The sequence below is a fragment of the Paramisgurnus dabryanus genome, chromosome 2 (assembly GCF_030506205.2).
Source record: "Paramisgurnus dabryanus chromosome 2, PD_genome_1.1, whole genome shotgun sequence".
NCBI classification, from domain to species: domain Eukaryota; kingdom Metazoa; phylum Chordata; class Actinopteri; order Cypriniformes; family Cobitidae; genus Paramisgurnus; species Paramisgurnus dabryanus.
This window is the reverse complement of record NC_133338.1, coordinates 31,718,278-31,745,999: the sequence shown is the minus strand read 5'-3', so window position 1 is coordinate 31,745,999 and position 27,722 is coordinate 31,718,278. Positions and strand designations below refer to the sequence as shown.

The following is a 27,722-nucleotide window of genomic DNA, read 5'->3' as shown; positions in this document are numbered from 1 at the left end:
AGTTGCATGTACTTAATTAGGCTAGGAGGTACCTGCTATTTATACTCAAAATTAATCAAGACAATCAAGGTCACAATGAAATATTCTTATTAAATTGTTCTATGCTACAAATTGTAGTCACCAGAATAAATGCAAAAAGGGTCTTAAAATATTTCAGTTTGTATGAAAGTTTTCCTGCATATACAAAGGTTTGCTTTTTTTTAATTAAACTACAAAAAATAAAGTATACTTTTTCATGATATACATTTTTTTAGATGCACCTGTATTTCCAAACGCTTATAAAAGTAGATTTAGCATAATATTTGCCCTTTAAAAGTTTTTTTTTTTTTTAAGTTTAATTCATCTTAAGAGGTCGATATAAAGATTGGACCAGTCTGAAGGGACTGACTGATTGAGATGTAGAAAGTCATCAGGCTGTTCCAAGTCTCGTTTAAACAAAGAAAGTCAAAATTATACGTTCAGAGAATTGGAAAGAGATTAAATATTAAATATTACAAGAGAGAGCTTTTGGCCTCATGGTGTTAAATTTGCTCCCGTTTTATTTTTCACTTCAGTTCTTTCTTTTCTTAGATAAAAACCTACTTCTTTTCTATGCTTGGGCGTTCTGTTCTCATTTTCTTTCTATGAAAAAGCAGCGCAATAAAGAATATCGAATATGGATAAGGATTAGCTAAAAATATTTGGGCCTTTAGCCCAAAAGGCATTTGGCTGACCAACAGTTCACACCATTGTCCATTTTAGCTGTCAGGTTTTTTGGGGGGCTTAAATCATAGAGGTCTTTTACTAGCCTTTGTAAACTTTGTTCCCCAACAGTTTTTCATATTCCATAATTTGTCTGCAATGCAGTCACAATCCTGCCAAATTGCAGTATTCAAGTTTTAGAGCAGACCATATGATAGAAATGGATTGATGACATTGTGTTTGCAGTAAGTCAGGGCGTTTGCTTGTTTTTCTGCCTTTAATTACAACACAGAAATTGGGATTGACAGCAAAACGGCATATTGTAACCATTCCTAGCTGAGACAAATTAAATTGTGCAGAGAAAAACTGTTGTTAAGTGATAATAAGCTTGTCTAGGGTGTTTACAATAAATAATTCATAGTTGTTCACTTGGCCTTCTGCACCTTTATTATGGAAATAACAAAGTGATGTTTTCAGTTTGTTCTTTGCCAGTATTTTAGAGGCTTGTTTCAAACAATCTGTACTTCTGGGTTTTACACCTCATGTATGTACTGAAATGTAGGCTGTTTCATATTGATACAAGTAAAAGTGACTACAGTAATGCTATTAAAAAAATCTTTCATATTGGTACTGATAGAATTGAATACGAATATTATATTGATGATTTACTGATAACTAAAATGTTTTATTTTGGTTAAAAAAAGTATTATTAACATCCATAAGCTAATATGTTTTGCTTGTTATTTTAATTAGTCTATAAAGATCAAAGAATAAGCTAAATATGAGTTCTTGCGTGTTTCTGCATGTCAGTCTTTTGCAGGATGAGACTTTTATCAGAGTATAGGACATTTTCACTGCAGTATTGATCACTATGTAGGTTTTATCTGGATAAAAATCGATGGTCTTATATTATGCATTAATGCTGGCCTGTTTCTCTGCTATTGTCAGTTACATTCATTAACATACAGAATTTCTGAGGAATCAAACACATGACCTTGGCATTGCTATAACATTATGCTCTGCCAGCTAAGAGAAATTTTTGTAGTGTGAGTATACTTATTAGCATGTAAATGGCAAAACTTTTACATTTATACGTTGGGGCAAAAATGAATACATTTTAATTATAAAAATGAATAGGCTGCTATGTCTGGCTATTAGGAGAACTCAGATGTATGTCATTTACTTTGTAATGTCTTTGCCTTACCTGTGATATTGTGTTGGGATTTGAGATTTTCATTATGATTTCTCGTTTCTTATAAAAGGTTAAATGAAATGTCATTATTGAAGATTTTTTATATTACGATTGCTGTTTCTTTATTATTTATATGGAAATAAGAAATCATTCAAAGATCTTGCCAAGCAATTCTTTTGTCTGTCTATTTTCGCATAGTGACTGCAATTTTTTTATTCACTTTTTTCAAAATCAGGGGAGCTTTAGCCACATTGCTGTGTGAGAGAGAAAATTCTGAAGTGGATTTTGTGTCATCTGGTTCTCATTATGTTTAAAGATATATGCTTAAAGTGATATTTCTCATATCTGTTCCTTCATATTCATTTAAGATTTATTTGGCTTGAGCAGTATAACCCATGAGAGTAAAATGACTTTTTGATCAAAACAGACTGTTTTTTTCCATAAATGAAACTTTATAAATTAACCTGTCCTCCTTCAAAAACTACCATATTTTCCTTAATCTGTGCTAGCAGCTTATTACAACCCAGTTACATTTTTAAGGGAAAGGTGCAATGGGTAAATTAATTTTAGGAGGATCTATTGACAAAAATGCTATACATAACTATGTTTTCAGATGTGTATAAAGACTTTACATAATAAACCATAATGTTTTATTACCTTATGCCGTTTTTATCTACATACACAGCAGGTCAACTTATACGGAAGTTGCCATTTTGCACCAGCATGTTTCTACAGTACCCCTAATGGACAAACTGCTTTACAGAGCGTGTTTTGTCACTAAGTTGTCTCAGATGACGACATTATTTTTTGTGGTGGTTAAAGTAGCTTCGAGTGGGGGGTGAGTGGTGGACTGAGCTATAGATTGCAATTCACAACCTCACTGCTAGATGCCACTAAAACACAGAGGCATTAACTGTGCATTCACCCCAGATGCAGAATAAGCGGCAAAAATGCTCTATTCATGCGTAGTTGGATGCTTGAACATTAAGAGTTTACTCGCTTCATTTGCGCATGAAATTCTAGTCATTCAAGACATTCACACGTAAATTTGCGTCATGGGAGGGGCTTACAGTATATAGCTCAAATTGAGTAAACTTATCAGACTGTTTTTTTTCCAAACAAGATCCTTTTAATTCCTGTAAAAGTACGTAGATGTCTCGTAAATCGATGATGATTGTCAGCTGAACTCAATTCGCACAGAATGCGCTATCCATGCCGCGCCACAATCGCGCTTACCACGCCGTAGGATGCCTATTCGCATCTTTGCACTGACTAAGCGAATTCACACGTTTTAGGCCATAAAACATGTTTTGTTTCATATAGTAAACATCTCCTCACTATCTGCTAGCTGCCTGTCCCCTGAACACACTGTTAAAAATGCGGTCTCTGTAGACAGCCCAGGCTCCACAAACTGCAACAAAAACAAAGCGGTCAAACCTACCACCACGAAACATAACAAAGTGTTCCAGCCAATAAACAACAAGAAGGATTTGGGAGTGGGGGTGGGGCGCCTTTATTACTTTTTCAGAAAGCACGGAAGGAAGGGGGAGGAGGTAGCTACGCTCCGTTTTGTTTGATAACACTTCAAACGTCAACAAGAAGTGACACAGATTCGCTTAGAGCAGTAATTCTCAAAGTGTGGTCCGCGGACCACTAGTGGTCCGCCAAACCCCCCCAGTGGTCCGCCAAAGGATGACCTAAATTAGGCAAGTGCTTATACCAGGGCTATTCAATTGGCGGCCCGCGGGTCAGACCCGGCCCCCAAGATAATTTGATCCGTCCCTTTATGTAGTCTGTAAAAAAGACATGTCTAGAATAAATTTAGAAAGTTAGACAACGGGCCCTACAGTTACGAGTTGATGCGCGTGCGTCTGTTTCATACAGCATGAGCTGCAGAGCGCGAGTCACGTGACTGGTGCGAGCAGCTGTGTCACGTGTTTATATTCGCGCTTTGGTCCACAAGTTCAACGCGATCGCCTCCCCCGCTCGCGCCCGCGTCTCAAGACGCGATAGCTGACTGTGGTGAGTTAAGAGACCTGACTCTATGGCTGTTTTAACTTTATTTGTTGTATTTCCAGCTTTAAAACACTGCCTTTTCCGACAATTGTGGTCTGATAAGTCTGCTCAATTATGACTTGCTTATCAACAATGACATTTACGTTACATGTCTTAATAAATGAAACGTTTTTCCAAAATTCAAAGCATCGTTCTCACACAATAATGCAATTTAAACGAGTAACAGTTCATTTGCACCACTGTATGCGTATCGTGCTGACAAACATACACCTGATTTCACTGCTCTTGCGAAATCTAAAAACATATTCTGTCTTATTAGAAGCTAGCCTAATGTTTGCCAATTATTAAGATGGCTGTTGTTGTTGAAATAGGGCTACTGTAATAATTAGCTTTGACAAAAAACTGCATAAAACAATGTTATGTTCCATGTTATAAACTTTTTTGATATGTGCACTGACGTGAGTAAATAAGTTAAATTGTCAATGAGTGTGATATGGATCTTATTTACCTATTTAAATGTGAATAAAGCTTAATGTCAAGAATAAACTGAAAGCAGCTAAAATCCACAGATCTATTAGTTTTGTAATGTACTAGTTTTTGTTTCATGTGTAAAATCCCTGTAATTTCAGTGATTTTGGACATTAAGGAGAATTTTTTTTCAGCATTATATTGTTACCATAGATACAACCATAAACTTCACATACCCACCACCTCAGTTTTAAACTAATGGCTCTTTGGAATGACATTAAGTGGGACCTAGGCTGTTACATTATGTTTAATTGCAGTTTTTTTCACATGTGCAGTTTGTTGTTCATATTAAGCTGCAACTCATTTTATAATTTACTTTTTCAAATTAAATAAAATTCATATAATAATTTCTGAACATAGCATTGCATTTGTGTTTAAAAAATTTGTTTTTTACTTAAAACAGTTGCATATTAAACTTAAATTTAGCTTATCCTTCCTATTTTGTTGTTTTTTTGGGGGCGTGTTAGAGTCAGATTCTGTTAGGTGGTCCTCAGAAAAATATTGGAAGATGAAGTGGTCCTTGGGCTGAAAAAGTTTGAGAAACACTGGCTTAGAGCACCTTTAACATGGAAATCACAGCACTTGCCACCTCTTCCACGTCTGATGTGAATGCACCATAAGGCAAAAGTTTCTGTTGAATTGCGGCTAATATAGTAAACCCCCCTACAGTATAGGAGTCATATTTGATCACAAATATGACAAACAAATATGACAGACATCCTATTTTATGGGTTGTTATGTCTTGGAGCACATTTTATAAATTCACACATGATATTTAAATGAAATCTCTGTTGGTTTTATTAAAAAAATGTATTTACCTCTTTGAAAGCTAAGAATGAACTGTTAAAGAAGAATTTTTATCTAAATATACAAAGCGTCTAAGGAATGCCTAATGATAAATTTCCTGTCTAGTGAGCCTATTAACACCTGTGACAGTCTTGGTAGAACCCCCACAGCGACAACTCTGAACATTACACAACTTATAAACACTCTGTGACACAAGGACTCGTAGATTAATGATCCTAACCTTTTGATAGTTAACATTTGGCTATTGTCAGAATAAATGTCAGCAAAGACACAACAGAGTTACAATAACCCATAATAAAATGCAAAACAATATGAATCACAGATTTCTAAATCATTTGAAACTACATTAGACTGCAGTAAACATCGTCAACAAGGTTTTATATGATTTCTAGTTCTGCCTCAGTGAAACCAATAATGCGATTAAAGACAGAGAATAAACAACCGAATTCATAAAACTACATCGAGAACAGGAGAGATGTTACATGTGTATATGGGTACATGTTAAAGCAATATTATAAACACCTGATAAGTGTTCTTAACCTCTTATAACGATAAAGATTTGATGTCTTCAGACCTGGCACGCCATGCCCTGTTGTCATTTTGGATTTATAACACTAAATATAACACAATATTAATAGTGGACTTGTGAACGAGTGAATTGTGACCTTAAGAACTGAATATTTTCACTGTGTATGTGTGTGTGTGTGTGTGTGTTTGTGCGTGCGTGCGTGCTTGTGTGTTTGTGTAACTAACTGTCTGCTGTTTGGAACATTGTTATTTTTCATGTAATGACTCATATGATCAATGAATGTTTTTGAATGATTATAATTTGTTATTTATCCATGTATTTTACATGTAAGTACACTCTTTAAACCAATTTTTACTTTGACCTCTGGTCATCTGATCACAAGTAGTAATGATAGTAGTAATAGGTGTACACAACATGTTCACAAAAGGTGTACAAGACCCAATAAACTGTTGTTTGAAATAAGATTGTTGAGATTAGATTAATATGTACCATGTAGGCACATTAAAATATACCTTTGAGTTACTAATATGAACTCTTTAGGTGCAAAGGTGTATTTTTTGAAAAGGTACCGCCTATTGACAGCCAGGGTTTTAGATCATTTTCTCTGACAGCATAAATTCAGACACAATATTTTTACCTTTAGATAAGAAACGCTGTAGGGCTGGCCCATTCTACAGGCCATACAGGTGGGATCAACACAACGTTAGTACTTGTATTACAGTATACTCATGGACGTGCTGAGTCAGAAGCAACTACTACATGTGCAGAGACCTCATTATTTAACATAAAAATCTCAGAAATGGTGCGGAGCTGTCACTGTTTAAGCCTTGCCAATTTAATGTGGAGGAGAACGAATGCAAAGTTTTGTGTGCAGTAAGTCGCATCTCAGACAGTACGCAATTAATTCTTGTTCACGTCTTCATGCACTTAAGTGGAAAATTCACAAAAAAAAATATGTCAAAATATTTAGTACATTTTCGAACTTAACTAGTGATACGAAACTATAGTGATACACCAAATTGAAAAAAACTGAACAGCACTGTGTTTTTATGTGCATATCTGTGCTTTATTTGTTTTTTGCTGACCATATGCTTAATATATTTCAAAATAGAAATATTAGAAATGATAAAATTAAGGCTAGATTTTTTTTATTTCATTTTAACTTTTTTGTGCAGCCGGCAGGGCGAGTAAAATTTTGAACCACTTGGCGGATCAGGGGTGCGTTTCCCGAACAACGACGCAATTCGCTGCTGAACCAACATAATACGATGCATAGTTGGAGAAACTAACTACCTTGTCACTACTGTTTACCGAAAGCATAGTAACTTTGTCGCACATTCGTCGTTTAAACCATGCTGGTTTAACAACGTAGTTGATGATGTCACATGGGAGGTGAAGTACTAATTAATCTGCGCAAATCGATTTAATGTCAGATTATTGCTGTAAATAACATATATTGCATCGGAAGACAAATTGTGTTATCGTAATTTAGTTATCTGTTGTTTATTTTCAAGATATTTAATTCATGCGCAAGTTCCCTCTTACGTCACTCCTCCCAGGGATTCCCCAGGGTCTTAAAGCTCGTAGATCTGCGCAGATGCGCAGTTTCCAATGCAGCGCTTTAATTCTGTTTACAAACCTAAAGACGTAAAATAAAAGTTTTATATATTTAGAATGATGGATGTACATATACATTGTACTACATTTTTTTTGCTTATTTTGTTCAAAAGCATGATCAACGTAAGTCTACATATGATAATAACAAGGAACGATGCTTCTAACGACAGGTGAAGAGCTGTCGTTCAAACCACATAAGTTTGCGATGCAACTTGCAAATCGTCGCTGCCCGATGAAACTCACGTATGTCCAAAACGGTTACTTTTCAGGAAGTGAAAAAAACACCGTATTTCAAAAGCAGTTGAATGTAGCGTTGTAATACTTGGTACGGCATTTTTACATGTAACAATGTTCTTGCCAGTGTAATTATATAATCCACATTTGACCAAAATTGAGTTTAAATGGACATACGTGCATCTTTTACAGTAACGGTGGTCGATACGCGTTCTTTCGATCATTAATTAGAATGGCCAAGTCGCGTTTTATATTGACAGATGAATACGCTCAGTTTATTAAATAGCCTACATCTTAGTTTATTAAATACGCTTAGTTTATTTATTATTAATTATACATTTATTAAATGTCTCTTGCAAACTATGAAGGGACAATGAATCAATACACTGACATGGTTATGCTAGACAGATACTTTGTTTTCACAGTCCTATCGTAATTTTGTCACTCCTAGACGTACGTCTCGCATCAGGGGCAAACCTTTACCTCGATGAAGGAAAGTCATTGTCTCACCAGGTTATGTTTATTCGGCTATCCAGTGCTGAGCTTCGATGAAACTTCACGAGACCGGCAATATGCTTCCACAGGGCGGGAGATACGGGGCGTGATTGACAGCTTTAACACCAAATGGATATACGTGAATATCAGATGACATGATTTCACAACTTTTCATTGGCCATTTAGATATGTGAAGCATACTGTATACGGAAATGAACTTGGACATTCAATTCGTCGAAAAATCTCAAAATCGGCAAAATGGACATACGTGGTTTTCATCGGACAGCGACGAAATGTTCGTTTGAACTATGGTTTCGGAAACACCAAATCGTTGAACTTTGTCAGTAACAACAAAACTTACAAAAGTTGTTGGCTAACGATGCTTTTGGGAAACGCACCCCAGGCTAGCAGAAAAAATGTCAACCCAACATGTTTTTATTTGAGTATGAAGTCGGGTTTCGATGTCAGTCCTATGTTGTGTTTCAACATCTGGCAGATGTTGGGTTTTGATTTAAGGTTTTGTTGGGTGTTGGATTTTGATGTCGTTTTGATGTCAGGCCGATTTTCATTTCCTACCAAAGCAGAACATCTGCCCGATTATCTGTTTTGACCTCAACCTGATTTTCATATACAATGAAACAACATCTGCCAATTTTACACCTTGACGTCAGACCATTTTGGCCTTTTCCACTTCATCCCTTGAAATACGAACATTTCTGGTGATCCACATCTTTATGCACTGATAAGATCTGAGTAATCCACACATATGCCAATTCAAATTTAATTAGTTGAAGGTTCAGTGGTCCATCAGAGAGGAAAAATGTATCACTAGGATGTTCCTCTTACATAGCGTTCATAGGAGTTTGGATGGCGTTCTAATTTGTGTTTAATAATGTGAAATAAACAGAAATGAACAGTAGCGTGGTGAAAGAAAAATCTGATATAAGCCAGCCAGGTTTGAAGATAAAAATTATTCAAGCCCAGGGCTATTTTACTCCTCAGCACAGGAGAGACATCTGAGATCTGTGTAACTACCAGGTGTAAATCTGTGTCGACTGTCAAACTGTGATCAGACCACACAAAATGAATCTTAATAACAGGTGTAAACAGAGGCTTTCTTCACCTGCATAGTGAGTGACAAATGTGCCTTCTTTGTCGACATGTTGTAATTGGACTTTTCTTTGGCCTACTTCTCACCTGGATGTGATCTTGTCAACTGAACATGAAAAACAGAGGGATCTGACAGCAGGGAAAATTCAACACTGACGCTTTGTGTTTGTTATCTTTTTAGTGAAAAACCGTGAGAGGCCATGTGTAATACTGACTTCACCACTGGTTAAATGTTAATGTAACAAAGTAAATGTAGCAATTGGCTGCATTCAAGGAATATATGAGGAACTCAGACACGTATTAAACGTTAATTTAATACTTCACTTAATCCCAGCCTCCGGTCATTCATGCCTAACCTGCTGTTGGTAGAATCTATTAAAATACTCATTTATCTTCATTTACAAGAAAACATGCATCTGAGCTCTTCGTATGTATATACAAAACCAACTATTTCATAATGACTTTGAATGCAGCTCATCTGGATAGAATTTAGGAATTTAGATGATTTAAAAGCATAAAAGCATACATTACATCGTACGTTAAGTACCCATAAGTTGTTTGTGTTTTTCTTGATCAATAGTGTAGCAGCTGGGTACCCTTATATATTTCATAAACCTATAGATTCAGTTGTTGCATATAAATGTTATTTTTAATATTTCTTGTGAAATGTTGTTTATTTTTGTCTTATTTCAAACTGAGTTGCTTCGCATTGCTTGTTTAAAGTAGATAGGCTACAGCTGGAGCATGTTAATAAACACATCAGCAAACATGTTCCTAAAATCAATTCTAAATGAGATCAATATTTCTATCGCTGGCTAATATATGCCTTAAAAACTGAATAATTCTACTAAAAGAACTTATTACCCAAGGTCCTGTGATCACATATGGGACTTACTTCCTTGAAGTGTACAGAAGGGACCTTTGCGAAGGGAAATCACTTTTGTTTGGAATGCCCTTACAAATGGCATTGCCTTTCAAACTTGCTTAAATGCTGTTTGAAAAATACCCATTTTCATATTAACTCTTTCCCCGCCTTTGACGAGTTATCTCATCAATTTATAGGAAACATTTGCATAAAAAAACATGTTCCTGGTTAATTTTTATGTTAATCTGCAACAACGTGATTGTCCACTAGACGATACACACTTTATGAAAAAACTGAAGCCAAAATGTTATTTACTAATTTTAAACTGTGTATGTTTTAATAATCATAATCAAAATTCCTTCACAAAAAAATCAATTATTTCAGCTTTTTTCACAAAAATTTTTTTTAAGAAAAATACCCATATTTACGTAGATTTTATGAAACTCTGTTCTTTCATTTGATATATTTGTATGATTATATATTTTTAGAAGAAAATTTTCCTGTACAGCTTTTTGTGAAACTTTTGTGAAAATCACAAAAAAATGGAGGCGGGGAACTTAAAAAAAAAAATGGCTGGCAGGGAATTAGTTAAATTAAATTAAACCTCAATTAAACCAAAATTCTCTAGAATATACTTTTGGGACAAATCTAAGAGAGTAATCTGAGCACCATCCATTGTGGTGAGTGAACGGTTCTCCAATTTTAGAAAAAACTTTATAAAAATTATATTTATTTCACTGCAGATACTTTTCTAAAATAAGTCCTGAGATAATAAAAGTAGATGACGTATTGTATGCGGTCGATAAATGTGACCTCCGGAGGATAAGATTTTTGAAATAAGACTCAACGTGGATAAACGGCAACTCATACTGTATGAGTAAAATTGAATGCGATGTAAAGTCAAAGCTCACAGATTGTGTTCTCACAATTTGATGAGCTGCGACTTGACTATTCACACTGAACATCTAAAATAAACACTTGAGACACTCCAACCCAAACATTTGTGGCTGTGTGCCTGTTTCAAAATAAACATGCATTCCTGAGAAAAGTGCTGCCCTTCTTATATGAGATGATACCGTGGGCACTCGTGTGTCAGATATATTTGTGTGTATATTCACAGGTGTAGGTAAGGCATATTGTATGTGTTTACCACATGATTTCCAAGAGAGAGAAGAATTATCCTTAAATAATGCCTGACTGCATAACAGCAGAGTAGGTGGCGATATACATAGTAGATTTACAGTGCCAAAAAAAATAAACAAAAGAAGAAGAGCACAAAAACACTGAGCTCAGGGAAATCGGTTTGTAGGTCTGCTTTAGCTGGTCAAAACCCTCACAAGGAGTGACCAAATTGTTGGATATGTGAGAAGAAATTCATTGACCATCTGATTGCCGAGAGAAGTTAATTGCCTTACGATTCCCCCAAACACTGCGCGAATTCTGAAATTCGGCACCAACTCAAAAAAGAGTTGCACATCTGAAAACACAGGACAAAAATGTTATCGTTTTAGACAATGTACAGTAGGGATGAAACGCGCTCTGTAGAACAGTTTGTCAGTTTAGGGCTATTGTAGAAACCTGGCGGCAATTTCCACAAAAGGGGACCCGCAGTGTATGTAGATAAAAACAGCTCATTCTAAGGTAATAAAACAAAACAGTTCATTATGTAAGGTCTTTATACCACTCATAATATAGTTGTGTTTACTGTATTGCATTTCTGTCAAGATATCCTTCTAAAAGTTACACAGTGCAACTGAAAGATACCAGAGTTGTCAGCTTTCGTGTTGATAAATGTCTAAATTCTCAATTCAGCAAATCATGACTGAAGACGTTCACACCACGATCACACTATTATTATCATTCAGTCCATGACAGGTAAAGACAAAGAAAAGATTTGTGTTCTAATTTCTTCATATGCTCTGTCAGAATTGTAAATGTTAACAATCATTTCAATATAGCTGTGGTGATAAAGTTTGAGAATGACATGTGAAAGATGTTTCCTCAAGTGCATAATTAAATAAAGCAGAAAGCAAGGGACACTCACAGCTTAACAGAAAATGCGCTCTGCTACATGCATCAAAGGGAGACCCATTACAAGCCTGTTGTATGCCTCAGCAAGGATTCTATTTCCTTTGAGATCAATTGATTGATGTTGCTGCCAAAGTAACTTTTTCTCATTTTCTGGCAGATAAGGAGTCAGCATGCTATGAAGAAAAAGCTTGCTCGTAATTGAAGGAGAGAGATGTGTGATGTCTCAAAAGAATACACTACAAATCAAATTGACAAGTTTTAAACTTTCTCTGCGGAGAGCTTGAGCTTTCTATAAAAGCCTGTGTTCGTATTAGAGCCAAGTGGTTAAAATATGCTACGTTTACGTTACTTCTGGCATGCTTGTATCCAATATAACTTACAGTGCATTAAAGATTTTATTGTATTTGGGACTCAAATCCATGACGCCAGCTTTGCAAGCACTGCACCTTACCAGTTTTCTACAGGAAAGCTTTTAGCTCCAGTATATTAACCTGTGGCACTCATGAGTCTGAATCCATCTCATCACACGATCCAATTTTCTTTGGCAATGCCAAAATGAAGTTCAAAAAGAATGCATTAACATTAGTGTATGTGTTACCATTAGTGATTTAGTAAAAAAAAACTCTGGATATAGTTACTTACGAAAGACTGCTTTTTTATTTCTTCATTTCCTTTTGGTGCACAGAGCTGAAAGGATCTAATGGTACCAGGGTCACGTCACTGACATGAGATGTTTTTCAAAAGTCCTCAACATTAAAAAAAAAAAGCTATTTTAATTTATTCCATTACAGATATAAATATAAAGTCAACCTACTTGAACCTTCATTCTGTCTAATTCAAAACTCTTTTAGTGCTAGCATCAAATCTGGGTGCCACTAAGAAATGGATACTGGCTGGTAAGGTGGGCAAAAACTGTACGCTACAGAACTAAAAATGCAGAGGAGTCATTTATACTTGATTATATTAAAGTTCAGTGGCGGCGGTGACTTCTTTTTTTCGAGGGCGCGCGATGCAAAGTTTGTCACAACATGTATGTAGCCCATCATGCGTGTGGTTCGTAATTTCAAAATATGTGTTCTGCACATTGAGAGATCATCACGTTTTGTCAAAATAAGTGCCTGCGGCAGATGCGTCTAAAGGGTTTATGATAAAAGAGACAATCATGTTTGCCAGATACTTGCATAATCTCATGTGTAATTAGAGTTTACTGTCTTGCAAGTATTTTCAGAACGTGAGCGTCTCTTTTATCATAAACGTTTTTTACGGGTGTGCAACAGTCACTTATTTTAACAAAACACGTGATGCACATGGTTTACATGACACAACAAACACATATTTTGAAAACGCGAGCAACACACAAACACTTATTTTGAATTTGCGCCCCTCCGATGAGCAGTCACGAGCTGCCACCGCCAAAGTTAAAGAATTTTGAATGTATAACTTTTACTAAATTAAAAGTGAAAGTATCTCACATTCGTGACCCTGTCTGTTGAAACCCAAGGTTATTTTTCAGATTTTTCTAGATAAAATCATCCCACATAAAGAACATTTTGTGAAAAGATAACCTTGTTTTATATTGATTGAGTAAGGCCATGTCAAAGACTGAAATAAAAGTGAAATCAATGACTGAAATTACATTTCGATGCTCCTAATGAATCTCATAATTACGTTGAGACTTTAGCCTGGATTTCACAGACATGGTCTCTTTGAGTGCAATTAAAACGTATCTTAATTTAATTGCACTAAATTATTTAAAAGTATACCTTTTAACATTGCTGAAATCTAGAGACAAATGTTCTGTTTTTATGCTTTTATTTGACACTGTGAAGTTATATGTTCATGAATTTATATTCATCTTCAGCAAGGCTAAAGCTAAAATATGGCTTTATGTCAAAGATTGATTAATGAGATGTCACTTCAAAAGGAAGAATGTGTCCAAATAAAGATTTTACTGATAATAATGTCACGAATCACAATCCAGGCTTTTATGCATAGTTTCTAGTTTTGTGTCAGGATCGTGAAAGCCCCATGTACACTCTAAAAATGGTTGGGTTAAAAACAACCCAATTGGCAACCCAGCGCTGGGTAAATATTGGACAGAACACATGCTGGGTTAAAGTAACCCAACACGCTGGGTAACACATTTTAACCCAGCAGGTTGGGTTGTTGAAAAAACCCAACGTGTAGTCATTTTAACCATTTATGAGATTAATATTCTGGGTTTGGGTTATTCTTGCTGGGTTATTTTTATCATGTGCTTTATTGTAAATCAAGACCATTGCGAACACCAAATAAATGTTTATTTGACTTCAAAATAACTACAAACTCTTAAATTTTTACAGTTGGCAGTTGCAAAATCATTTAAAGGACTGCTGCTTACTGACATCAAGTATAAATATATTTATTAAATATCAGAAATTATGCACATTGAAGTAACAATGTAACAGGTTAAATCAATTTGTTTGAATTTAAGACAGAATTTGTATATAAGTATATACAATATATAAATGAAATACTGAAATGTACATAAACAAAACTGCAGCAGTGTAAGAAAATAAACAATGTAATTGTTAAATTAAAAGTAAAATCATTTACAGATGTGTAAAGTTTTTTATAGACCAGATGTTCCAAGTTTCAGAGTATGGAATGTATTTGACTAAAAATACTTCATTTATTAAAGTTACTCCTCACGAACAAAGATGTACAAAGGAACCGAACAGCAGAGGATTTATCCATTTGGAAAATGACAGACTACAGTAGATGCACATTGCCTGGGGTATTTATTTTCAAGCACGTAAAATGCCTTTAAACCATAGACTGTAAAAAAAATATGAAAGTAGTGTCCGTGACGTCACCCACTGGTTTGTGAAGAGCATTTTTGAAGCCTAAAGTAGGCGGTGCGTGCCGTCGCCATCTTTGCCGAATTGCAGTTTAAGTCACTTCCGTATTGGCTCCATCAGAGAGACTGATTGAGAAAAAAGATTGAGAGATCTGTTGCATGTTTCCCATGGCCAGGAAATAAAGGAAAGGATTTTGAGGATTCTGTCCAGAGAAGAACTTCCACCACATTTGTTGCAATCTACAAAAGAGGAAAAAACTTTTAGTGGTCTGAACTAAATGATCAGATTTAAGTGTTCAGAAAACCATGTGGGCCAAGGGAATTATACATTTTATAAAAATTATAAGACTTTCTTTTGGATCCCTGGCCGCATTACCACCACTTGTGAGATTTTTTTCCCAAAAATGCAATGGCCTGTCATCGGTTTGCATAAGACTTTGGTGTTACACTGCTTTAATTGTTGTGCCAACAACAAAGGCTGCAAACCACACAGACTGACAAATAGGATGATGTGCTGCAGAACTAAAATGCAGCAGATAATTAAGACATTCCCAATACATTTTAAATAGGAATGATTAAATGTTATACTTACTGGCTGTATGAAGGCCTTGCTAGCCTCATCAATGGATGGACGTAAAAACTCTGCACACTCTAAAAAAAAGAATGGGAAAACAACATCACATCTGATCTCTGCTAAAAACATAACATCTCTGATACAGTAGTCAGCCACAGATCAGAGGGTTGGTCAATATAAACTTGAAATCACAGGAGACAACCCAAGAATATTATTAAATTAATATAAAATAGTAACTAAATACGACTCAATAACACATCTTCATTCATATAACACATATAAATGTTTGTTAAACGGTACACGCAGCCTCCGTCTTGGTGACAAATACGTTTATGTTTTCAAGTTCATGTCCAAACACTTAAATTATTGTTTCATTTTAAAAGAAAGGACCAAGCAATATACATATTAGACACCGGTTCTTGGAAACGCTGTTTCGTTTTCATTTATCGACGAGTTACCTGCCGTACCGACGGTGAATTGAAAGTGCTGCTTGTCCCTGCCTCTCAGTGACAGAGTAGACGCCGGCTCCGCAATTCTCCGCCGCCGGTTAAGTTAACTTGCTCGCGCCTCGCGGTCTGTCTTTCCATATCGAATGACAAGAAAGCAACTCGTTTGTCATCAAATTTAATTTAATAGTGTCGCTATTGCTAAGCTGGGAAAACTATGCGCGTGTGTGACACAACAAGCCGAAGTGGGGTTGCGGAGGTCGACTCGGTACCGGTTTTGACTCGCTTTGTTAAAGGCTTACAGAAATTGTCATGAGTTAATAAATCAACCGTGTGATGGGGATTTTGTAACATCGATTTTATTAATTTTATTAATATGCCATATTAAACATTTTAGAACGATTATTCAAGTCAATTTGTGTAAATGGCGATCTGAGGTAACAGTCGTCATTCCTCTAAATTACACCCGTCGTCTTAGTCTGTATAAATTAACACGTTGGTGTCTCGCAAAATGTTATAATTTTGTTTATATTCATGAAATGTTTACAAAAACATATAAACTTACCTTGAAACAACTTCTTCCAGTGACTCTGTCCTTTCACAACGACCCTTGCTGAGCACATTCAAACATCAAAGGCGCGAAGCACGTGAGCCTCTTCAAACAACCCAGCATAATAACCCAGCAGTTTTAACCCAACAACCAGAAAACTGAAACTACCCAAAAAGTGTTTAAAATGTTAAAAAATAACCCAGCAAAACAACCCAACAGACTCAACCCAGCATTTTGGGTTAAAAAATAACCCAGCCATTTTTAGAGTGTATATTATGTGTAGCACATGGTCATTGTTGTTTATTAACTCTGGACATGTACTGTCCCCCATCTAGTGTCTTGACCAAGCCCCTCGTTTCCTTGTTAATTATCCTTGTTTGATTCATGTCACATGTTGCCCTCATTAGTTCTCCCCTATTTAATGCCCCTGTGTTTGCTGTCCTTTGCTGGTTCATTTTAGCCTGATGTTGTCATACTCAATTCTAGTCATAATTTGAGTCTGATACCGCTCCATTTTGATTGTGTCCCATCTTCTTAGCGACCATCGGGAGCCAGCTGATAAATTAAACTTTTGCCCAATCCCGTAGGAGAGACGGCAAAAACATCTTTCCGATCAACAAATGCCTTGATCGCGTTTCTCTGTTCCACTTTTAAAATCAATGTGCTGTCGATATCTTCTAGAACAGACTCAATGGCAGAATCTTCACATCTCAATTCTCCAGCGGCAGCCATTTTCAACACAAGCGCTCTTTGGTGATGTGGTTGATTTCGTTACTGTTGATCATCCGTCCATCATTGTATAAAGCCCTTCCTGACAATTTGGTTGGTTCGACCAGCTTTGGTTCGAGCATAGTTGTGCCACAATGGAGCGACACCAGACCGAACTTCCAGACCTGAAATGTTGTTAGCGGGGCTAAGTTCGGCAGGCACCCAGGCTAGGTTCATTTAGAAATCATTTTAGTTTAAAGTCAAATCTCTTTGTAGCTTGTGAATTATAAAGTCAAGTTTTAGTAAAAAGTATGTTGTAAAATGTTAGTGTAGTCTGTCTTGTGTTTGTTAAGTTTTGTGGGTTTCTGTTTTCTCCTTTGTCTTTTAAAATAAGTCTTTTGCATTCATATATTGTTTGTGTCTGGGTCCTGTCCTTGAATTCCTGACAAATAATGTCAGTGGCTGTAAAAGCTCAGCCATGCTTGATCAGTAAAATAGACAAAAATATGATAAATGTAGATTACAGTTTCTGGTGAAAATGTATTGTAAGGTTTACCTCATAATGCTATTCCACACTCTCTTCTGAGGTGGGTGTGCATTTGATGTTATTGGGTGAGCATTAAAACGCCATGTAGAGTCAAATCAAAAGTAAACGTGGTTAATGTGGCATTGCCAACCCTTGATTTTAATGGCTTTTTAATTAATCATTAGACAGCTTGCATGCATGCATATTGAACATCAAAGTACAATCTACTGCACTGATTTATTAGACCATGACAAAGCCAATTACAGATCAGAATAAACAGACATTCCTTACAGTGGTGCCCTGGGGTGCCCTGAGATGGTGCCAGGGGGGCCCCAGTTTAATGACATTTAAAAAAAACATTATCATAAATTCTTAAAATATGGCTACTAACCAACACCTCGACAGTGTAAAATAGATGTTTTGTTTAATTTTAAGTTTGGAATGTTATGTCATAATTTCTTTGGGGGGGGCACGAAGGGATGCACTGTACACAGGGGGGCTGGACACCGCAATAGTTTGAGAACCACTGACATAGAGATTTGAAATCTTAAAGGCGGGGTGCATGATTTGAGAAAAACGCTTTGGAAAAGGGAGTCGGGCCAAGTACCAAAACACACTTGTAGCCAATCAGCAGTAAGGGGCGTGTCTGCTAACCAACATCGTTGCCTGGGTTGTGTGTGTATGGGACGGTCTATCAAAAGAAGGTCCAGATTCTATTGGGGTAGAGGCGTGTATTCAAATATCAACATTGGCTTTCAGAGATCATGCACCCTGCCTTTAAATTACAATCAGTTTTTGGCAGCACTATTCAAAATTGTTCAAGCTCACACTCTCAAGCTCACTTTTTAATGGCCTTTGACACTTTCATTGCAGATTCACTTTATGGTCCCATTGTGGCATATATTTGAAGGTTAAGACTAAAGTGTGGAGAAAGCAGCAGTGACAGAAGAAAGAGAGCGAGTGAGAGAGATTTATGTGTTTGAAAGCGAAATAGACTATTGAGAGAAACAAGGGTCAGATAAATAAAAGGATTTGAAACACAATTGCCGACAATGGAGGTCACAGCAGGTGTTTGACCGCTGACAAACTCCCTCAGCTCTCAGTAACAAGCTTCAAAGGTAAATGTAACTTTCTCCTACCATGCTGAATAGAGCGCATGTGTTCCTTAGTCCAAACAGGTGGATGGTGCCAAAGGGAAAATAATAGTAATTATGTTTGAATCAGTCTGAGAGCCGCTATAGGCTCCCATTATTTCCAGCGGTTCATTCACACCGATATTTACTTGTGTTGTCAGTTTTTCAATGCTGTTTGTGCAACAGTGGACAATGCCAGAATGACATGTGTCTTTAAGGTTGTATGTGAAACTTTGCTGTTTGATGTTTGCTGTGAATTAAAACATTTATCCTTGCATTGTTCAATTTTGTGCAGAATTTCACAGTCACAAATATGCAATATATACTGGGTGTTATATTTATAAAGACGTTTCGTTTTGAGGGTCCTAATGGAATTTTTGCACCCTCTTTTTAAAATATTTCTGCATGATAAACTGTGACTGTTATGCATTTCATGGAAATGTTTTGACATCATGGAAAAGAATGGTTGCAGAGACCAGCAATGCAAGTTATGTGGTTAGACATTGTTTTCCTTGCTATGTAAGATTAATTATTTTAAGGGATATTTATATTTGAATGAGGGTGCATCTCTCACATATGATCATTGTGATCCATTCACCATCAAATATGCCAGTTTATTTTTAATGCATTGAATGGACCACATTGTGTAATAGAGAATTTCATAAATGACTGACAAAATAGTCAACATAAAATCAAAACTGACTGTGTTTACTCTGTTTTCTTCTTTGCCAATGATTCTTTGTTGCTCATACTTAAAATAAATTTGGTATATATAAAATATTTTATTAAAAATTTATAAATTACTGTGTTTTGTAATGACTTACCTTTATGGCTTACATCCTCTTATATTACTGACCATTTTCCTCCAACCAATTTCACAGTCCTGATGTATAAATCTTAGTCTTTAGTGTTTGTTGAATATCATTCGGAAATACATTTAAAACCATCAGAAGAGCAATAAAATAGTTGGTTTGTCATTAGCTTAGTTTTAATTTTAGTTAATCCTCTGGTGTCCTCTAATATGCCCAAGTGTATTACCCAAGTACAGTGAATCATGCTCTATTCACAGTGAAACGGGAACTGTTAAGTTAAAAAGAAAAACAGACATCATGTATTTTCTCATTCATTTAATAGTAGATGTTGCTTGATGTTTTTACTGAAGGAAAAAACATGAAATTGTAAACTTTAATAAGATTTATAAGGGCTTTCAAGTCCTCTATATGCCATATCTTTTCTATTGGTGGATCTTTCTATTTGTTTATAATGGTGTTTAGATAGACTTCTTTACTTGTTTAAAATCTGCCAGTCAAACTATTTACTCTATGTAAACTCTGTTGCTTTGTGTCAAACAAGATGTAAATCAAACAATTCAACAATTACATTTACCCTTAAAGTCCCTGTAAAGTTTTTTTAAACACATTGTAAAAGTTAAAAATGTATTGCTGAAACACAGCTGTAAACTATGTAGTACTAAATTACAGAGTTAGATTGTTAAAGGGATACTGGCGGAAAAGCACTTTTGGGAGTACTTTGACTGGGTGCAGTCCATCATCGCTATGAGAGGGAGAAGGGGAGCAGTTTTTTCAGGCGTGACTTTTTACTGTGCCGAGTCGAAGTACTCCCAAAAGTGCTATTCCGCCATACATTATAGTTACCCTTTTTAACCCGCTTAGAAAAGTGGCAGGTTTTATTTTGTGCCACCATATTTGGTCGTATAACTGCTCGTTTTAAATAGGGAAAACGTTGATGTGTTTGGTCATTTCTAATTTCATCTCTGTTTGGTACCATTGAATGAACTGGGCTAAGTGCTATCAAAGTGTCGCCGCGCGCCACAGTGCATGCACTAAGATGATAGAGGTATGTGTCAACTCTTCTTAGTTAAGGTAATAACAGTTTAATATGACAAAACCATGGAGTATCACTTTAAACAGTTTTTCACCATTTCTGAGTTCAAGATTTTTTAGCAGGTCTAAAGCGGCGACTTGATGACACACTTGAGGCACCCCGCATGGCCCCACCCCTTACACAATCATGAGCATCCATTGAGGTTGTAGCCAGGGGGGCAGGGTTTCATATTTTATTGAAGCAGCCCTGGGCACCGCCATTAGCTAGTGGACCCCCACCTGCTCTTAGCATTCCATTGACTCCCATTCATTTTGGCGTCACTTTGACAGTGAATAACTTTACATTTGAGGCATTTAAAGACTCAATTTGTGCATCAATTATTTCTAAAGAAACACGAAAATGTATAAAAGGCTCCATTACCTTGTATCTTACGTTATGGCCCAGTAGAAGCAGTTTTAGTAAAACTATGCTAACGATTGCGTCATAACCACGCGACTCTCTGTCGCACAGTAGAGAAATTACCGTATGGACAGGAGGAGAAGCGCATGTAGAATATGGCGTACTGGCGTTAAAGTTTAAAATAAATAAATACTATGCAAAATGACAAAGTAATTCATCAGAATACTAAATATACTTAATACAAAATGTACTCCTGTTTACGCTCGCCGTTTCTGCAAGATTCGGTGGGTGATTCAGATTTCTCTTGGCACAGCTATTAGAAGACTTACAATTGTCAGACAGATTGCTCACGTCACCAAGCTCAGTTTGAGTCTGCGCAGTACGCTCGACCCCCAGGAAGTGTGAGCTTCTAATTGGCTTCACTTGTCTCCATTGAATCCAACGGGGTCGCTGTGTCCATTTCTTTTACTGTCTATGGTTGTAGCTGTATTTAAAAGTTGAGAGAGATGGCAGCTTTCCTGTGAGCGGGCGTGGTTGTGGAGTGACAGCGGAGGGCAGAGAATCCTTTTTTCTGAGATTTTGATGACTTATTTTATTTACTTGTTGTTTTTCCATCATTCAGATTTGGCTGGGTGGTAAATATCACATTTTTTGTATCAAACTCAGAACACATTTAATATCTGACTTTACAGGGACTTTAATAGAAAATTTTTAATAATTTTAATAAACTCATGACGCAAAGGCTATTAAGTATTGAATCGCTTAACTAGGGCCAATCTAACAGAAAATTTTGTTAACCGAGTGTGTGTGGGTGTGCGTGTGTGTGCATATAAAGTAAACACACATATATTCACCAATGATATACTGACATTAACCTTGCAATAATTACCTTAGTCAGAATTATTGAGTTACAAACAGTACTTAACCTAGCAAATCACTATGTGTGGGTTGTGATTTGTGTAAAGCAGATGCTGTCCACTGTCATCTACTCAGCTTATTAAAAAACTGACAGACCAACTATAAACACAGTACAAGTCAGGCTGGTCTATATCTCCACTGGTAATGAGTTTATATATTAGACGGAGGTTAAATATCTTCTTTCAAGGGCCTCTTTCTTTGTACGTCACTTAATATACAACCAAAATAAAATTACATATTTCAAAAATTCACATTGGTGATTGCTCCCTGGCTTATTTAGTTCTTCACACACATGGGGGATTTGTTTGTAGAATGAACAGTCTAAAACAATTGTGCATTCCAAAATTGTGTATTTATTGAAAAGGACATGATAGGATACTTGAAAAATGCTTGAGTGCATCAAAAATAACCAAAAGATAACCAATCACTTATTATTTTTGCTTCAAAAATATAGTGATTGGTGATGAAATACATTTTCTTTTGATTGTATTCATATGTGGCCAATGAAAAAATATATTTTGTTTTTACTATATTTTTTATTTGATATTTGATAAATATATTTATTTATATATTGAATAAAGTATTGTGATATTGATATGCCCGTCATACAACATGTTTACGCTAAATATAGATTTTTTTTATTAAGACTATACCAAGATGAGGTTCGAAGTACTGAACAATCCAAGATTACAGACATTATAAAATCTGAATAACTCAGTAATCCACATTTGTGGAAGTGAAAGTTATCTTCAGAAAATATGTTTCTTCTTCTTCTTCTTCTTTTCTGAAAGCAGACAGCTGAGCTCATTTTCCTGGACACCGTTTATTTTTCAGAATGTAACACCCATTATTAAGGAAGCACCTCTAGAAATGACTGCCAAGATAATGTTAGCAACATGATTTAGGTTTTTCGCCTCTTGTCAATTATCACCTGGTATGGTTTATCACCTGCCCACTCAAAGGATGTGTTGCATCATCAGTACTGTAGCTGCATAGGCTGTGTATTACCAAGCCCACAGTGAGGTTCACCGGTTGGCATCTGCTTCAGTATCTTAAAACTGTTTGGCTACAAAACGAGAAAAACAAAAGAAAAAGTTACACTCCTCCCACCAGTTTCAACTTACAGTGCATTATAAGCTATACACCTTTTTAACTTGTGTTCCCTAGAAACCCATGACCTTTTGCACTGCAAATGCAATGCTCTACCACTGAGCTATACAGTAGCGCATGTAAATGCACATATAAATGTTAAAGTGTATTATACTTTTCATTGGGAATTTTTTTAAGAATAACAGTGCCAACTGCAAACATCTGCACATTAAAATGAGTATGATTAACAAGTATATTTTCTCTTTTCTTTGGCTTACAGACAGCTCAGACGGTGTTGCTGGTTGTTGCTGCTTTCCTCATCTGCTGGATGCCTCATCACATCATAGCAATGTGGGTGGAGTTTGGCCAGTTCCCTTTGAACGATGCTTCCTTTGCTTTTCGCATCATGTCACACTGCCTGGCCTACGGAAACTCCTGCGTCAACCCCATTCTTTATGCCTTCCTCTCTGAAAACTTCCGAAAAGCCTGCAAGCAGGTCTTCACATGTCGTTTTTTTTATTCTCCTCCACCTGTGGAGAAAGTGGTGCGCATACGCATGGAGAACTTCTCCACAACGCATTCCACCACTAACATATAAAAACTCAAAATGTGTTACCATCACTGTTAAAATTTCACCAGAAGGGGGCAAAGGCGGTTTTGTTGTTTTATGCTTTGTAGCTTTATGTCATAGATTTCATCCAAGGAAGAAATGAATAACAAAGACAGTTGTATTAAACAAATTTGCTTATGAAAAGGGAGTTTTTTTCATTATTATTTATGTACATATTTAATGTGTTTTTAATGTTTATGAAAATAAGTGAAACTGTAGAAACTCAATTATTTAATTACCGTATATGATAAGTTTATGTTTTAAAGAAGCAATGAAGAACATTACAGTGTTTGTAAATGACCTGCAAAGTGTTGACCTATACACCATTTGTGTACTTTATGTAGTATTTTAACAAACACTTAGTTTAACATGCCAGCTGAGATATTGTCTTGTGCACTGTGATTTACTATTTATTCATCAACATCAGTTTACATGTATTATGTCGTCTACTATGGTTTTATGTCATTAATAAATTAAATAAAATGCCTAATTTAAGGAATCATTTATGTGTAAGTTTGCTGGTCCTCGAAGAGTAATTCAGAATGGGTGTTTATAATGTATCTGTATCTGTAGTAAATGCTTATGGTTAAATGTTTGACATAGCAGAGATGACCCTAAACAAAAGACCAATGGAAACTCTTTGCATTTGTGTGCATCTCCCACCAGTCCATACTGTCACCCCTCTGTGAGATACCAGACAGAAGCTCTTGTAAACTGTTTTTCTACATGAATGGATTGCATTTCACTTATATGGCAATAGTGCCAGCACTGTTGATCTGGCATTATGCCATGTATAATAGACATTTTAGTCCTCCAAAATATTTAAGTCGTCCTGCGACTGCTATACATTTCATAATGTGGAATTATGTAATTCTTTTAAGATGGAAAAGCATGTTTAATATGACACCTATCATTTATCATATTAAATGACAATATGTCTCATGTTCAAAGGAGAGTATGCCGTTTAATTTATTTTAATTTATGATGTCAATAAAATTTGCAATAACAACATCTATTATTTATACTACTATATATATATATATATATATATATATATATATATATATATATATATATATATATATATATATATATATATATATATATATATATATATATATCACATACATCACATTTTCTGTTGTTTTCTTTTCATGTAAAGCTGCTTTCAAACAATATTATTAAACAGTGCTATATGGATAAAATACTTGAAACAGGATTTGCAGGTAAGCAGTCGATCACATGTCTGAAGGTTTGCCTCTAAGCATTAGATAAAACAGCAGTAGTTCAGGTTTTTTATTCAACTCCATCAGAGAAGCTGACATCTAGTGTTTATACCTCTTCTAATCAATGTTATGAAAAGCGCTCTTCTCAAAGGCACTGCTGCAAAGTTCAGATTTATCTCATGGCAACCACCCTGTTGTGCAGAAATAATAAGCGCATGGCAGTGATGCATGCAGCCTTACTTTCAGACTTCTCTATCACTCTTATCCCTATTATGCAGATAACAATTATGGGCTTCAAATAACAACACACAAACAAAGCAGCATCACACCAGCTATTAAAAAAGAAATTTACTAATATGCTTAATTAAAATGGGTTTTAGTTATGATAGCATTTAAGGGATCTGCGTTTTGTGTTGTCTTTAGGTTTGGATGCTTGTAATATTGAGCCCTGTTAGTATAATAGCATGAACTGTAAACCTTAACGGGTATGAGCCTAATAAGAACTGTAAGCCTTAGTGAACTTTCTTACATAGAAATACAAAAAAACTTTTCATTTATTTCAAATGGTTTATTACAAATTAACAACAGATATCTTACATTTTCCACTGTTTTAAGCTTAATTTAGTGATCATAAAATATATTACCTTTTGTTAAACTTTACATTTCTGTTTTATTGCTGGGTTTTTTAATTTCTGACTCCATCCCAGGTAAAGAACTTCTTCTCCTGGCAGCTGTCTCAATTTTTTGCACAAGGTCCACATCCCAGCGATGAGTAACAAAGCTCAGCACCTCCCCTCCACTGGAGCTACCTGCTCTCCCCACACGTCCTGCTCTGTGGATATAATCTGTGTGGGATTCTGGGAAGTCATAATTGACAATAAGTCCAACCCTCTGTGTGTCCAAGCCCCTTGAAGCTATGTCAGTGCATATGAGAATGTCAACATTTCCTCTCTGAAAGTTCCTGAAGATTCCTTCTCTCATGGCAGCGGGCATTTCTCCCTGAAGCCTCATATGACGCACGCCCATTTCATCCAGCGAGTAGCCCAGCCAGTTGACAGTGGATGCCGAGTTGCAAAACACCAGGACACCTTTGTGCTCCTGTTCAGCCTTCTTCAGAGCCTGATGAAGCTCCAGAATCTTGTCGGCACCTTTCACCCTCAGAAACGTCTGTTTTACATGAGGCATAAGACAATGTAGCATCTGGCTTTTAACAGTGACCATGCTGCCCAAATCAGTCACCTTACTGAGGATCTCTCCGACACCACCAGGGAATGTGGCCCCCACGACAACAAGCTGTGCTTTACGGGTGAAACCGACAGTCTCGGAGAGCCTGGATGCCACTTGGGCATGGGACAAAATTTTTTCAAGCATGCCTGCAAAGCTGTCATCAAACATGGTGTCAGCTTCGTCGATCACAAAGAAGTTAAGGTCACTCAAACTGACAAATCGCTTCCAAAGGGCCTTCAGAAGGGCACCGGGGGTTGCCACCAAAACATCTGGTTGGGTGTGCGAGAATGTCGCTTTGATGTTTCCCACACCTCTGCCTCCCCCCACAACTTTGACCACAAGCCCTGACTGCTGGGAAATGGAACGAGCCACAGACGTTACTTGTTCTGCTAGTTCCCGCGATGGGACAACAACCACGGCTTGGATCTTTCTCTCTGTGTCAGTGAATTTCTCTAACTGCTTTTCTAATAGCAGCTTATGGATGATGGGAAGTAGATAAGCGAGTGTTTTACCACTTCCCGTCTCTGCAGCACAGAGAACATTAAAACCCCGTAGTATTTTAGGAATGGTTTGCATCTGCACTGTGGTGGGATGAATTATATTCTGACTCTGTAACGTCTCTACCAACTCTGGACAAATGTTAAAGCAATTAAATGTCTTTTTGTGGTCATCACCCTCACCTTCATGTTTCACCATGAATGGCGGTGCACTTTGGACGCTGTTTATAGTAAAGTAATCCCCTAGTGCTTCTTTGTTTTTCCATCCCTTAGAAACAAGCACGGGTTGTTCAAATTTTCCAAGTGTATAGCCAACAGACTGGTTCAGCTGAGGGTTTCTGCTCCTGATCAGTAGTCTGCCAGGTTTGATTGTTGGGAGCTTGTTAAATTTTTTGCTTTGCATCTGCTTGATGTTCTCTATGCGCTCCTGCATTCGTCTCGGGATCCGGATCACCACAGACTGTGAGGCAGCTGTAGTCATACTGCGTACCCAAGCCAACATCGCATCGCTCCGTCCATAGATTAACGGAGCACAAAAAGAGTTGCGTAGTACTGACAGCTGTTTTAATACGTGAATGTTCCCGAACGTAACTGACTGCATTCTGAATATTTGTTCGGCAAATCAGTATCCAGAATCGATAACGATATCGCACAATCTCTTTAATACACACATTTGTTTGTAGTTTCGTGACAACTAGCACTCACGTGTAGACAACCTTGGGTCTTTGAGTCGCGGAATGATGACGCAAAGCACTTCGTTACGCCAAAATTAAAGCCCCGATGTTTTCAATGTTCGATATATTTTTACTATTCAAGCGTGTACTAATAGAAAAGCTTCAAAACATGTTTACTTTTGCTTTATGTTTTAAAGTCTTCAAATAATTAAAAGGCTATTTCTTGCACTGCTGGTTGTAAAATGTTGTATTGCATTGTTGTTTTTAGAGGAATGTATGAATAAATAAATATAAATACATTTAAAATCAATACATAAGTATTTTTAATTTTTTTCTGTTAAAGTTTTTATTGCCAA

At 36.4% G+C, this 27,722-nt stretch overlaps 2 protein-coding genes and 1 long non-coding RNA gene across 3 annotated transcripts in view; 1 reads left to right on the top strand and 2 right to left on the bottom strand.

Annotated features, from left to right (window-relative positions):
• The window catches only part of galr1b (galanin receptor 1b), a 32,368-nt gene extending 8,127 nt beyond the window's left edge, over window positions 1-24,241 (top strand). The window contains exon 3 of the mRNA XM_065267801.2: window positions 23,413-24,241. Within this exon, the coding sequence (XP_065123873.1) occupies window positions 23,413-23,730 (318 nt within the window). The 3' untranslated portion in view covers window positions 23,731-24,241. The remainder of the gene's footprint in view (window positions 1-23,412) is intronic.
• Window positions 14,491-16,741, bottom strand: LOC135749261 (uncharacterized). Its single transcript, XR_010532326.2, has 2 exons — window positions 15,537-16,741; window positions 14,491-15,184 (listed from the first exon to the last, which is right to left on the bottom strand). It is a non-coding gene; the product is annotated as an uncharacterized lncRNA (long non-coding RNA).
• Window positions 24,242-24,906: 665 nt separating the features above from the next.
• ddx28 (DEAD (Asp-Glu-Ala-Asp) box polypeptide 28) lies at window positions 24,907-27,453 on the bottom strand. The gene has a single exon (XM_065267768.2). It carries the CDS (start codon window positions 27,291-27,293, stop codon window positions 25,626-25,628), a length of 1,668 nt encoding a protein of 555 aa, XP_065123840.1. The 5' UTR covers window positions 27,294-27,453; the 3' UTR covers window positions 24,907-25,625.
• Window positions 27,454-27,722: the final 269 nt, after the last annotated feature.

Bases quoted from the DNA above. Each gene is read 5' to 3' on its own strand.
- ddx28 (XM_065267768.2), bottom strand. From the start codon at position 27,293: ATGCAGTCAGTTACGTTCGGGAACATTCACGTATTAAAACAGCTGTCA.